Here is a 14,417-nt window from a genome sequence, read left to right as displayed (position 1 = left end):
CACCTAAGGTAGGTGATCAGCCTTATGTACCTGACACACGCTGGTGACTTTTTGGGTCAAAGCAAGCCGGTGTCCTCACAATGTTTTCCTTCACCTTTCGAGCGAATGTTAATGTGCACATAGGAAGAAAGTCTATTGGTGCACAGCCGGGATCGTACCTAGGACCTCATGGATGAGAAACGCACGCTTGAGCTACTAGGTTAACAAAGGAAACCTTATATTGACTTCTATACTTATTATTGTCATATATATATATGTAATCTTATTACAAAGCGTCAGCTATTCTTATGACATACTCGTTTTACAAGCGCGTTCTACAAGTAAGCTAATAACTTAGGAACATACAGATTAAATCAATGACATCAATTAAGATCAGGTAAGTCTGTTTGTTAGCCCCTGTTCTATACATTTTAATAGCGACACAAAATATATGGAGACTCCTATGTGTCTACTTCATAGTTTATTATTCAAGCATGCACCAACACTAATGTCGTGTATTTCAACCCTCGTGCCAATCTATTTGCGTGTGTAAAAAATGTGAGGATTATTTTTTAAATCTCATAGATTTAGAATCTCATAGTCTCACTAATGATAAACAGTAGGATGCATAAAAGTATAAACAAAAAATTCCACTCCGCAACAGAGCATTACGCAGCCCCGCGCCACTACTGCGTGAAACCAGCTACCAACTGAAGTAGTATCTAACAAATTTGAATTAGGGACCGAACAAGTACTAATTCTTAAAAGTCTGGCAATGCACTCGCGTGCCCACGGAATTTGGAGTGTCCTTGTCACTTAACATCAGATGATCCATTTACTCTACTCTAATGAAATATTTGTTAGTTCCAGTACCACATACCAATTAAAACTTTGTTTTAGCGCCTAGACAACGGTATTAATAGAACGTTTTGATAAGGTTTTTCAATGATTAATTAGACTTTCTCCGTCAAAGAAAAACAATTATTTGCGAGCTGCGATCGAAAAACGTTAGTTTTTAATTAATTTGGAAAACCTACTTCTGCACGACACGACCTCAAACAGTTTTTATATCTTAAACACGATACTTTGACTTTAATTTTCGAATATCAAGTCAGGTTTATTTTAAGAAAAATTCTAAGGAAAAAATATGTAGATTATACTATATTGCGTCGTTCGATATACTTTTCCATTTGTGATATTTTAGGTATCAAAATTAATATACTTTTTAACGACTAAACTCCAAACGTACAATACTGATTTCTATCACCAATATAAAATCAGCGGCGCTTCAATCATTTTAGGTCTGAGCCTCAGATTTCTCTATCTCAAGATCATTTATCAATCTAATAAGTAAGTAGGTGCTCAGTCTCCTGTGCCTGACGTCAACTTTTTGTGTGTAAGGCAAGCCGGTTTCTTCAGCATTCCAGCGAATTCTAAATGCGTAAATAGAAAGAAAGTACATTGGTGCACAGCTGGAATCGAACCTACGACTTCAAGGATGCTAGTTGTACGATGAAACCACTAGGCCAACACTGGTCTCTCAACATTAAGATATATATTATATTTATCTTGCGGAGTGCTTGGAGTCTCAGAATACCTTGGTTTCTTGGAGGATATGATTAAAAAATTAACCACTTTATAGGCGTAGTAGGTGTAGGTGTAGTAAACAATTACTTGCAGCTCACCAGCGTTATTATATGATTATAAACAAGAAAAAAATCCATCGCTACAGGGGAGTCCACGAAAAAGAAATGTGAGAAGAGCACAAAAGCAATGCGCTGACGACATCGTAAGGGTTTTTGTGGAGAAATGAAACGAGGTAGCAAATAACAGATGGAATGGAATGTTCAGAAGGAGGCCTATAGGTGTCCATACTGCAGAACACGAAGTAATGGAAATAAAAATAACTTACATAGACTAAGTGTATAATAACAAAACTAACACCCAACTCATTTGTAATTTTATAGTGTAGGAATAAAGTGACTATATTATAAAAGCATAGTACATCACAATGTAATGAAATGTTGATGTAAAATAGAGCTATATAGTTTAAAATGCGAAATTAATATTAAAATAAAATATATATTAAAATCGAATGATTTGCTTTTTATTTGAGCTGTAGCTCTGTTAGCAGACGTTACCGCATTAATTAACAAAACAAACTCTGAGTAATTCCATTTTCAAATTTAAATTGTTGGGTTTTATTATCTGTGATATCTGAAACAGATTATATAAAATTTGTAAGAGCAGATGTTAAGGTTACAGTATTGCACACAATAATTTAATCTCATGTGTAATTACAATTTATATTTTTTTATATGTATTCTCGTACTGTACGTAAATTAAATGTACTAAAAAGATAAGAAAGAAAACTGTAAAATAGCAGTGTTAAAGGTCGCATCTGTGTACATTTTTGGAGTAGACCCAAAAACCCAATTTTTAAATTCTCTTTTTAAATTCATGATTTATAAATATTAATTCTAGTTCAAATTTCGGAATGAAATTGCTTACGTAAGCAATGACGCAACCCGGAAAGCTAGTCGCGCGGAGTGAGCTTTGAAAAAAGTTGAAATCAAAGTACCATATGTTCGAGATTTATTCTGTTTACAATTTATTTGCTTTTTTATACAATTAAATTGCGGTCACGTTTGAACAGATTTTTTTAAACCGAATATCTACAATAGCAGTTATTGTCTTGCCCGCCTTGTGATTTTGTTCAGAAGTTTAACCCCCATCATGAATAAATATATGTTGTTATGTGTATTGTTGTAAGTTCATTTTGTTAATGACATATGTGTTAACAACTTAACACACACGACGCAGAAGGGACCTTGAGTTTTTTTAACTCATACATTTTGATGTTTTAACTAAAAGAAATATTCTGTCAATTTTTATAGAAGTGTACTAGCACTAATAGTAGTAATAGTAATACTAGTACTACTAGTTAAACTAACAGTGTATGTTCACATGATAAATATTTATAGATGAGGAGTAATCTATAAGTATTTTGAGACACAATTCCATTTGTCTCTTTAATATTTATTCATTCCTATATCCTAAAAAAATATGGGTAAAGTGCAAGAAGTACCAAATCTTAAAAAATATAGAATCACCAACCTTAATATAAAACAAAACAATTATTTTTGGTAAAATAAACTAAAAAGCTACTCTCACGGATGTATGAATTGAGATGCAAAAGAATACAAGAATTACAGAAGTCACGATTGACAGGCATAGGATATAGGTAAGAAATGTTTATCTAGAAGATTTTAAGAAGGTAGCCAGTTGGACAGCCTATTCCACAACTGAATGGCGGAGATCCTAAACGAATTGCCTAAGAAGTATGAGCTGTGAGATGGAATTTCCAAAAAGCATCTATTAGAGGTAACATATAGTTATAAGGACCTGATAATTTGAGTTCATTTTTAAGATAATATGTATGTATGTGTAGTGGTCGGCACATATTGTGTCGAATTCACAATAAAAATGTGATGAAAAATCACTATTCTTAGACATTTTCAGCAACTCCATAGAGACATTTTGCCGATTCGTTTTAGAAACCTTTTTGTTTTAAATATATGTTATTAATATTATTTTCTTTATTCCTACATAATTATGCATTTACAGTGATTGTCGCGGATGCTTGGCCCTCTGCAACTTCTTCAACACAAAGAGTCCCCTCGTGAGTGATCATGTTATTTTCACACGTATATATCTTTTATTTAACGTTTTTTCATAAGTATCTGATTGTCTTTACACATGTGTGATGTTTGAGAGCAAAAATAAAATAAAATATAGTCTAAATCTTTTAATTGAAGACAATTCGAAGCCGCTTCCATCCATAGAGGCGTTAAATTCAATAAAAGAAAAATATCAAATTCCTTTCAATACTGTCGAATGATATAGAGCACCATTATTCGCGACAAGGGTCTCTTAAATGTCATAGACAAAGGAGTGACGTCACTTCCGATCCATCAGTGACGTCACGAGATTGCAAAGGCAGTGATAATTCTGCGCTTCAATTTAGGATCAGTTAGCTGGGATTTTCTGAACGTTCCACTCTTAAATTCGTATTTACCTGGCAAATTGCAAAAACTGCATTAGGGCTGGATAATCTATTCCATAAAACAAATCTCTTTGAGACGACCGTAAAAATATTCGAAATAACTTTATAATTTAAATTGTACTTTCTAAATCACCAAGTCACTGGCCATATCTAAGAACAGATATTTTTTATTAGATGTAAGACTACTTTCTTTTGTACCACGGAATACTTGTGATCTAGTTACCCACAACTAGTGTTAGAACAATTTTTTCACCTTATTTCTGTAATGAATAATCTTGTATTTATTATTTAAAACAATGGCAGTACAATTCTTGGTCTTGGCCTTAGATTTCTATAATGTGATTGTTTGTTCTTTCTAATAGACAATTAGATAATATGTATTCTGTTGCTACATCGCTTGAAAGCTTGTATTGTATAACTAAATAAATACATAATAAGGAAATCTTAACGAAACCTCCAATTATGCCATTATGGGAAATACTATCTCCGGGAAAATAGGTGGCGCCAGCTAACAACTGTCTACCTGTGTCGCATTTCTCTGAAATTTGGAAATAAGATCAAAATATTAAATTTGACGAATTTTATTTTAATAAGAATTGTAGTAGGAAGTAGGCAGTGTACCTTTTTGTTTAACAGTGTACTTTATAGTAGGTATAGCTGTCAGATTAGTTATATATAAATTTATTTATTTATTTACTATACATAACTAAATTTTAAATATTTAATAAATATTATTTAATTCAGGTACCATTACAAAATTCCCTTTACAGTTTTGATACCTTGTTAGACGTCTCTCTCTTTGGCAAAAATATGCATGGGGAAATTCTAACTAAAAATAACATAAAACTAAAATAAAATACAATTAAGTTTTTTTACAAAATTGACAGTAAGCCTCCTGGTGTCCACTAATATTTTCCAAGTATATTTTTAAAACATAGTATAATACCCCCCCCCCCCCCATATGCTTCACAAATAGGTCACTTCACAAATCGAGAAAACTATTAAAGTATCCGGGGAATGGAAACATGTTGACGCTGGACACTGCTATTCGAATGCACAGCAAGAAGGTTATGTTTCCGGCAGCGGTGATATTTATCCGATGTAATGAGTTTGTAAATAAATAATGTTACATAAAAAAACATATAACTTGACTTTGATATCAATATACAATAATCCTACATCTATGGTGTTAAATACTCGCAATATTCGCGTAAATACATTATTTATAAACGAATAAACCCAAAATCTAAGAATGGAAATGATATGTTCAATGATTTTAATAAACCTTATTAAACGAGCCGAGGGATCCCGATATCTCTCCATCTTTTGATCTTTAGCCTTCCCTGCCCTTTTCAGCCTTCGGTCTCCATGGATTAGCAAATTCAATAAACCGCCATATTTCATATGAACATTCTATAACATATCTATACTAAAAAAGTGCGTGTGTACAAAGTACACATGTCAGAAGTGAAACTTCTTTGTAAATTAATTATACTAAATTTGCGCTTACTGTTTATGCGACAGAATTGCCATCTAAATATGTATTTACTAAACGAATACATCAACCAATAGCGTGTACGTTTTCTCTATCTTCCTTACTCTCTCTCAATCACTCTCTCCCTTTGCTTCGACAAAAACGCAGTACATCTTCTAGAAGTTTCCGTAAAAAATTTAACCTCAAGCGCCTAAAGAAGTTTCACTTTAAAAATCAGTAAATCATAAGTTATATGACCTGACAATAAAAAGGTTTAATTATTTTAACTACGCGTTTATTGTTTATGCATAGACATGTAGTTAGGTACAGAACTAATCTCAGCGTTTCGAACGGCTGACGATCCAATGTCATGAAGCTAACATAAGCTTATATGTCGATAATTTATCCATTTTTTGAACGCCCCTAAGGTAGTTAAAAGTGAGCAAAGCCTTCCTACCTCTATGGCTAGCAAGCGCAAAGTCTAGCCTCACATTCCTGCGTTAAGCGTGCGTAAGGAATATTCTTTTACTTTTTTAAGTGTTCTTTATCGGCGTTTGAAAATTTGCCGTCACATTTTTCCGTAACGCGCCATCTTTTTCTTGTCCCTACCACGGTTGATTTGAAGAGTACTTTCTCCAGCGGAGTAGGGATAGCATGTCGTTTAAGAGGACTTACTCCCACCACTTGACTTGACCGTTTTTCTATAGCATCCTTATTTATGTTTAACACTATAGTGACATTATAAATGATATATATAATAGTGTATATCAGCAAAATCAAATAATTTGTTTTTCAATTGTAATTTCAGTGGTATATTTTTTTAAAAGATCCGGTACTACCATTTATGGAGTTAAAAACTCAACCTAAACTCGGTTCAAAAATTTTGCGGAATATAAACATTATATTTCATTTTCAGTTACCATAAGCCAAAGAATTTATAACAAAAATATATAATAACGATAACAATGATAGTAATAATTGTATTACAAATAATGAAATTCTGTAATAGTCTTAGTAGTAATAAGGTAAAATGAAATAATTGTTTTTCTAATTTAACTTTATTTAACCAATTTTTGTAAAGTTGCATATAGTAGATAATATTTCTGAAATATTAGGTCATACAAAAGTTTCACTTCTTACGTGTGTACAACTAGTACACGCACACATTTTTTAAAGTAAATAAATATAATGAATCCTTCTGAGTATGTTTTACATGATGTTTTTAATAACGCTTCGAGGGAGACGTTCCCACTTTCTGCAAATCTTTTTAGCTCCTTGATGATTTGTGGAGCAGCTTGCATTGATATTAGTCCTCGCTTTAGAACATCCTGGACATTCTGGCCAATCTGACTGATCTCATAGTAAATGTTAATTTAGAATTAACTTTACATCTTTTCTGTTGACGATCATAAGTGTATTTGGTGTCCTATATAAATAAAGTTATTTTAAGTTTGAGTTTAAACGACTGATCCCAATCGATCCCTTTTTTCATGTACGCTTCCACGTCGCCAGAACGGCGAGCATAATCATCAAGAGAAATGGCTAGTATTGTCGTTCTCATATAAAATATCAAAACAAAACATTTCCGAAATCACACAGAAGTCAGAGAGCATCAATAAAGCTTCGAATACAATACAACATTACAGAGAGCTGACGTATTTCTGGGACTATTTTATTTCACTAATTGATTAGTCTCTATTCATTGGAATGGTTGGCATACGCCAAACGTAATATAAATTCATACATACGAATGACATACCAATATTATTTGTCCGTAATATTTTTTGCAACAGATGGTATATTTTATTTTATCATTTATATTTTGTGGTGTCGTTGAACTTATAATAAATAAATACTAATTATAAAACTATCAGAGCTACTATTATTGTACAGTACTTAAAAACATACGTTATTATTTATACATAGAGTACTACAAATTTATACAGTACTTTAAAAATAGATATTAATTTCTTTATACACAAAGTACTTCAACAGAGTAAAGTAACTTTTTATACACAGGGGACTACAAAAGAGTTATACAGTTTAAAAAAACAGTAATTTGTTTCTTGAAATCAATACCAGGACATCGTTAAGCGATACCAGTAGTGGCCTTATAAATGCAAAATTAAGCACCATTTTCTCATAGCTGTAATCATAAACAAGTCGCAAAAGGTTTCATACGATGTAATAATGTTTTTTGGTAACACATAAATGAGTTTCAATTGCCACTTAAGCGGAGAAATTGCTAGTTTCCTGCCCATGAGTTGGACAATACAAAGACAAATATTGTTAATAACACTGTTATTTCTGTAGTTTTGTTTATTTATTTATTCACAACAATACATATACTATCCTAACAGTACCAAACCAATACATAAATGTCGACTAAAAACAAATGAAATATAATAAAATATATTTATTATTAAATACATGAATGCATACAACATACTCTGCAAACATATAAATATGTCGTAAGGGCCAGAAACATACTGGTTCTGGCCCTTGATAATGCAAACAACCTCCGCCTTTGCCATATACGTACAAAGAAGACATTCACATTGCCGGCCTTTTAAGACTTGGACGCTCATTTCGTGAAGGACCCTAAGTCGAATTGGTTCTGAAATAATTCCGTGGGCAGCTGGTTCCACAAAGTGGTGGAACGCGGCAAAAACTGCCTTAAGTTTGTTTATCTGTTTGACTGTTTATCACTAATTGGCAAGTAGGTAATCAATTGCCCGTGCATGCTATCAATTATTAGTTATATGAAATGCCGCGATGTTAAATTCAAAGTTTAAAGTCAAAGAAAAACTAATCCGTGTACCTATATTAGCTTTGATTGACACGACCATGACTCTTAAATAATACTGCTCTTAAAAAACATAAACAACATTTTATAAATTGGTGGTATATTTATTTGAAAAATGTTATAGTTTCCGTTAGCGATATGAAAACTTATTTTGCTTTCAAAGTCGCATATTTTACCACAAAGTTATTTGTTTATGATTAAATATTTGCGATAATATGTAAAACTTTCAACGCTAAATTAAAATGGATAAATCTGGTTTAGCTAACAGGGTAACTAGTAACCCGGCTCGGTTTTGCTCTAAGCCACTTTGCAAACAAAACTAATAAATAATACTCCCGAAATCTCTAAGAAATATAATAAAATGAGTTTCTTACAATTACATCTTTTCAGGCATTTGTTTCGTTAATTGTTCCGAAAGTAAAAGTCATATCGTCTTTTACTTTTATTATTTGTTTCAGCCGTTTTTTTGGATACTGATACACACGCATTTCTAGAGGGAAAATGTATGATAATTAAATAGACAATAATAATAGTAAGCCATTTTATTTCCTGGTTTACATTAGTTGATATATTACAATAAGCAAAAAAAATTTTTTTTTTTGGTAGATTAGTTACAGTTTAGAGCTTAGATGTAATGAATATATATTATTTACTTATGAATTAACAGAATCTTTTCCGATCATCTTCCCAGCGGTCAAAGGGTCTCCCCCTTTCGCCTCTTGTCTGGTGGTCCTTTCCATCATTGGATAACTCTTTGGGTCCACAATCTGCTAGACATTAACGCTACATGGTCAGCCCAATGCGATTTCAGTTTATGTGCAAAAGTTAAAGCGTTTGTAACATTCGGCTCTTATCTTTATGTCCATTTTCTGTAGGTTTAACATGCCTCGTTCTAAACCTCTTTGACATATATTGATCTTATTCAAGGCTTGTGTAGAGAATTTCCAGGTCTGGCTTCCGTAAATAATCAATAATTATTTGTTGTCCTTTTCAGTTAAGGGGTAATTAGGTCCGTTTTTTATGGAATTTTGGGCAAACGAACAGAAGGCTCGCTTAGAAAAAACTGCCTACACCCGCCCTTGGACACCCTGTAACTTCACGAGGCTAACGAATGGGTTGCGGGACTTTAAGTTAATAGCATACTTAATCTTTAACGCTAAGTTGTATCGATTTATAAATATCTGTACTAGCTCCACAAAGAAGTGTTTTACAATTATTTTTGCGTTAAGATATGCTATTAGTCATATTCCTCTCGAATTTCAATCTAATCTAAATAAATCTGTGTAAATTTCCAAGAAAATGATAATTATAACATTACACCTGAATTAAGTTAACTAATTAAAAGTATACTTGAATGTTAAAAGTTTAAGATTTGTCCTTCAGTAATTTCGTTTAATTTTCTTTAATTAATACGCGAAAGATAAACAAGATGTAAAGGAAATTTAATGGCAATTACGATAATGTAACGTTCAAAGTAAGTACTTTTAATTAATATCTGATGGATATTGTAAGCTTCGTCCATGCTGGCTTGATATCCAGTAAAATGGCGAGAAACTTAAAAACTATTTTATATTAGAGGAAGAATTATCAACGCTGCAAATCCCACAAATATATTGGAATTAGCCAGGCAACATCAGATATATGCATATTTAGGAATCAACTCACACCGGGCAATCTCTTTGGCGTCTCGGTAACATCTCGTGGATAAGCAAAGTCTCCCTTGGGCTATGTCTAATGATATGTATTGTCCAAGTGTATATGTCGCAAGTTTGTTTTAATATTGACTCAAAAGTAGAAGTTGACATAGGTGTTTAATAAAATAAATATTACATTTATTTGTCTTAATCAACCAAATAGCGTTTTTGTTATTTCTTTTGTTTTACATTGTCACCTACGAGATCGTTTTTAAAGTTAAAGACAATCTAAAACGGACTAAGTGCACATTATATGTTACATTACAATAGTAAAGTCGAGAGCTCAGACGGTATTTAATCTTTGTTTCATTATACAGTCCTCTGTCTTGCATGTCAACGTCTGGAAAATGAGATCTTTCGTCCAATTGTGAGTGTATTTCGTTTTATATTATTTTGGATGAGATTTTCTCATCTACATTTCGAGGAATTTACACGTTTTAATTTAGTTAAACTTTAATTATTTGTTTTGGCTTAATTTTCGACTGGATTCATTAGGATTTATCAAGGGTGGATGTTTGAGGGGTTTGCAAAGGGCCCCAGTCCCTACTACTACTGAAACCTTAAGAAAATATCTGAAGTTGTAAAAAATCCAATCATAAAGATGGAGTGGAACGTAGCGGGGAATTCCCCGTCGCTTGACTTCCCAGTAATAGCCCAGAGCCCCACAAACTCACGATTCGCCCATGGGAATTATTATGAAATATTCCTTTTGTTCTGTAATTTTTTGTATTTAAATAAATAAATCTACGAGTCAGAATGTTACACCCTGTAACAGTTGAAGTATTGTGTATAGTGTGCACTTTAATCTTAAAATTTCATTTGTAAAAATAAAATGTGCACGACAAATGACGATATACAGTTCGCGATTTTTTTATTTTAGCGCGGCATAATATGGCAGCTGTAATTGTAGTGATTTTTTTTAAATTTATTTATTAGCCGGATACAAAGTCCATTGACACCAATGTAGTGACAGCCATAAGTCTTACTAGCAATAAACTTTTGCAATACATTTGTTGATTAGTATTTATTACAGATTGTATTTACTGTAGTACGATAGGTTAATTTAACATTAACAATTAAGTTGTCTAAATTGAATGTTAATCTGGTAAATTTTCTTCTAAATATTAGATGCATTTTGAAATCAGTCCACAAAACAAAGCTTAACATAAATTTTGCATTCGTTTGTTGTATTTACGTCATTTTCAACACGGATTTATGCAAAAATATGCAGAACACACACAACTTTAGCAATTTAAATTCCTGTTTAATACATTCTTGGCTTAAATTTATATTTTTTTGGTATATGCGTAATCTTCAGACCTTTTAGTTTTCAAAGCGTGCATTATAGAAATATGTTGTAATTGTTTTGTACGTGAGTTAAACAATGAAATGCAGGATATTCATCATATTCTTACAGGGTTACTGCGTTATACGTGTATTTGGATGTTGTTTTCATACAATAAACTAAATATTTTCCGCGACACTCTTTCTGCAAACGTTTTTGGTATTTTCTCAACTGTAAATTGCCGAATTTCAATGTGATTGCTTGATATTATTTATGCAAAAGTTTAACAGAATCAGGCGAACTAAACTTGATTTAGCAACTGACACACATTTATTTATTTACACGTTTTACAACGATGTGTATGCCTAAAAAAATACAGGAAAATATGAAATCACAAATTTAACACACATTTACATACATATCAATTATATAAGATCATAAGTAATATATCAAAGGAGACAATTAAAACAAACAAACACAAAATTTAGATACACACGAACAATCTTTTTCTATAATCAGACAAGCCTTTAAAAGTTTACGTATTTCTTTCCTATGTAATAAAAAGAAAAGTCTAATGTCTTCGCTGTTGTTAGGTTTAGCCGCATCCTTGAACTGGACTCTACCAATACTGAGTGTATTGATAAAAACTTAATAATATTGTCATTGGTTTACGAGTACAAGGCCATTCAAATAAGTTTACTAACATTATTATTTTTTTATATTTTTGCTGTCAAACATCACACATGTTACAATGAGGACAATCAGGTACGTATGAAAATATGTTATAGAAAGAATATAATGTGTAAAATGACATAAGAACATAAGAAGGCACAGCGTTAACCAGATCCATGCAACTTCCTCACGATCCGCCCGCAGTAGAGAAGCCCGCAATATCGCAGCACACAACTCACGAGGGCACTTTTTGTATTCACGAAATCTCACGGGTCCGCCAATAATACCCAAATTTAAACTGTAAATACACAATTATGTAGGAAATAAGGTTTTTAATACGACTCGGCGAAAGGTCTCCATGGAGTTCCTGAATATGTCTGACATGTCATTTTTCACCACATTTTTGAAGTGAAACTTCTTTATCAGCATTGGAAAAAAAATTACTGCCACATTTTTCCGATACGCGCCATCTGTTTGTTGTCCCTACCACGGTTGATTCGAAGCCATTAATAACAAAAATATATAATAATGATAACAATGATAGTAATAATCCTATTACAATTAATGAAGTAATAAGATAAATGAAATAATTGTATTATTTGTCATATTCATGTCATGATAATAAAAGCCTTTTGGTAAACTATATCTTATTTAACCTTATTTAACCAATTACGTTGCATACAATAGATAATTTTGTAATTAGTAAAAAAGTCCTAAAGAAGTTTCACTTCTTATGTGTGTGTTTATGTTAAATGTTAGTTAAAAAAATATGTTTATGAAGATTGTTCTTAACAATCGTTAAGAACCGTAGGCTAGGGTAGGTAAGACTTAATACAATATAATAGAACTGATATATTTTATATAAGTAACAGGTTACCTTATAAGGTAGGTAGTTTGTTTAATATAATTTTATCTCAATAATACACAGAAGATTTTGCTTAAAATTGATTAAAAAAAGATAATAATAATTTAAAAACTCCGTCAATAGAAAATTAAAACATGATTTGTGAAACAAAGGCGTGGTAATTAATATTTAAAGCAGTGCCTCCCATCTCCATTTGTGGCTTTATTTGTTGAATATAAAGCACTCAATTTTCAATCAAACAAACAAGTTCTAAATCAGTTGAATTGTGCTATTATCTTGCAATTATACGTTCAATATGAGGCCGAACTAATAATATATCAATCAGTTTTAATTATAAAACATGTTAATGTAGGTATATGCTATTTTGACCCTGTTATCATTGAAATAAAATCTACTTTAATAATTGAAACATTTAATTACGTGGCTTATCACTGTGCCACCTGTGACGCACGCAATACATTGGGACTAAACGTTAAGTTATTCAGTTTATTATAACGCCACGTTATTTATCCGGCATACTTCAGTTCAAAAATCTAATCTGAAGAATTCTTTGGGATGATCCCTGCTGCCTCGGCAACCTGGCATTATTTCGGCTCGTGCGGTAATGAATCCGAAATAATGCCAGGTTTCATCGCCAACTCGACGGCGGTCTTTTGCGGTTCGCTTCCCTAAATTTCTATTTATGAACTAGTCAGAATGGGAACCGGCTTCCAATGATAGTCTTTCCTGAGAACCTGGCAAGACAAAGATGGTGTTTTTGGGCTGCGGTAGCTACCTTGTATGGTTAATCCGTAGACTCCTTTGTCCCTCTATATATAAAAAAGAATTATGCCCTGAGGGACAGTGAGTACTGTAATTAATACTTGGTAATAAAATCATATTTGTTGATCATTTTATTATTTTTATTATTATATATAAAGTATATAAAGTTAAGCGTAGCAACTGACACGGGACTTACTTCAAAAAAAAATGTTTATTATGGAATATAAGATACAGGTATCACTTATTCCACGTCATTAAATTTGTATCGCAAACATCTCTCTCAAAGAAGACAGAGGGTGTACTCTCGGTACTTTTATAAGAAATCTAATCATATTCTATCTTTATCATGTCTTTCGTTTAAACAATATACAGAGATAGATGGAAAAGAAACAAATTTAAAAAAAATGCGCGATGCACTTTATAATAAACTCGTTCCTCCTCGTTGAAGTTTATACAATTGGACGTCTCCAGTACGAGAAACATTATACGAAAGTATTACTTACCAATTCCCCAAAACACGGTCGCGAAGAAGGCCACAAAAACGCGGCCCCCTCTTGACAAGGGCTCCATTCCAATGTTATGTGATACACTCTAAACGTCTCATATAGCACTCACTTTAATCCCACACTTTAAGCACTTTAGCTATAGTTCGGCACTCACACACGCACATCCTATTAAGCTAATCCCCAGATTGGTACCTGTAAAGAGAAATCAAATAAATGCACAATTTATTGACCAAGTAAGTCGATAGACATATTAATTTTAAAAGCACAGTACGCGAATAAATATCTCAAAACAGCTGTCTCTAATACGC

General features: G+C 32.4%; 1 protein-coding gene across 1 annotated transcript in view; it reads right to left on the bottom strand.

Annotated features, from left to right (window-relative positions):
- LOC123707741 overlaps positions 1-14,417 on the bottom strand; it is a 51,984-nt gene that overhangs the window by 25,361 nt on the left and 12,206 nt on the right. Inside the window, exon 2 of the mRNA XM_045658061.1 lies at positions 14,107-14,301. Coding sequence (XP_045514017.1) covers positions 14,107-14,173 — 67 coding nt within the window. The 5' untranslated portion in view covers positions 14,174-14,301. The remainder of the gene's footprint in view (positions 1-14,106; positions 14,302-14,417) is intronic.

Source organism: Pieris brassicae, chromosome 3, assembly GCF_905147105.1.
Source record: "Pieris brassicae chromosome 3, ilPieBrab1.1, whole genome shotgun sequence".
In the NCBI taxonomy this organism is placed as follows: Eukaryota; Metazoa; Arthropoda; class Insecta; order Lepidoptera; family Pieridae; genus Pieris; species Pieris brassicae.
Note: the sequence above shows the minus strand (reverse complement) of the source record. Positions and strands in the feature narration are given on the sequence as shown.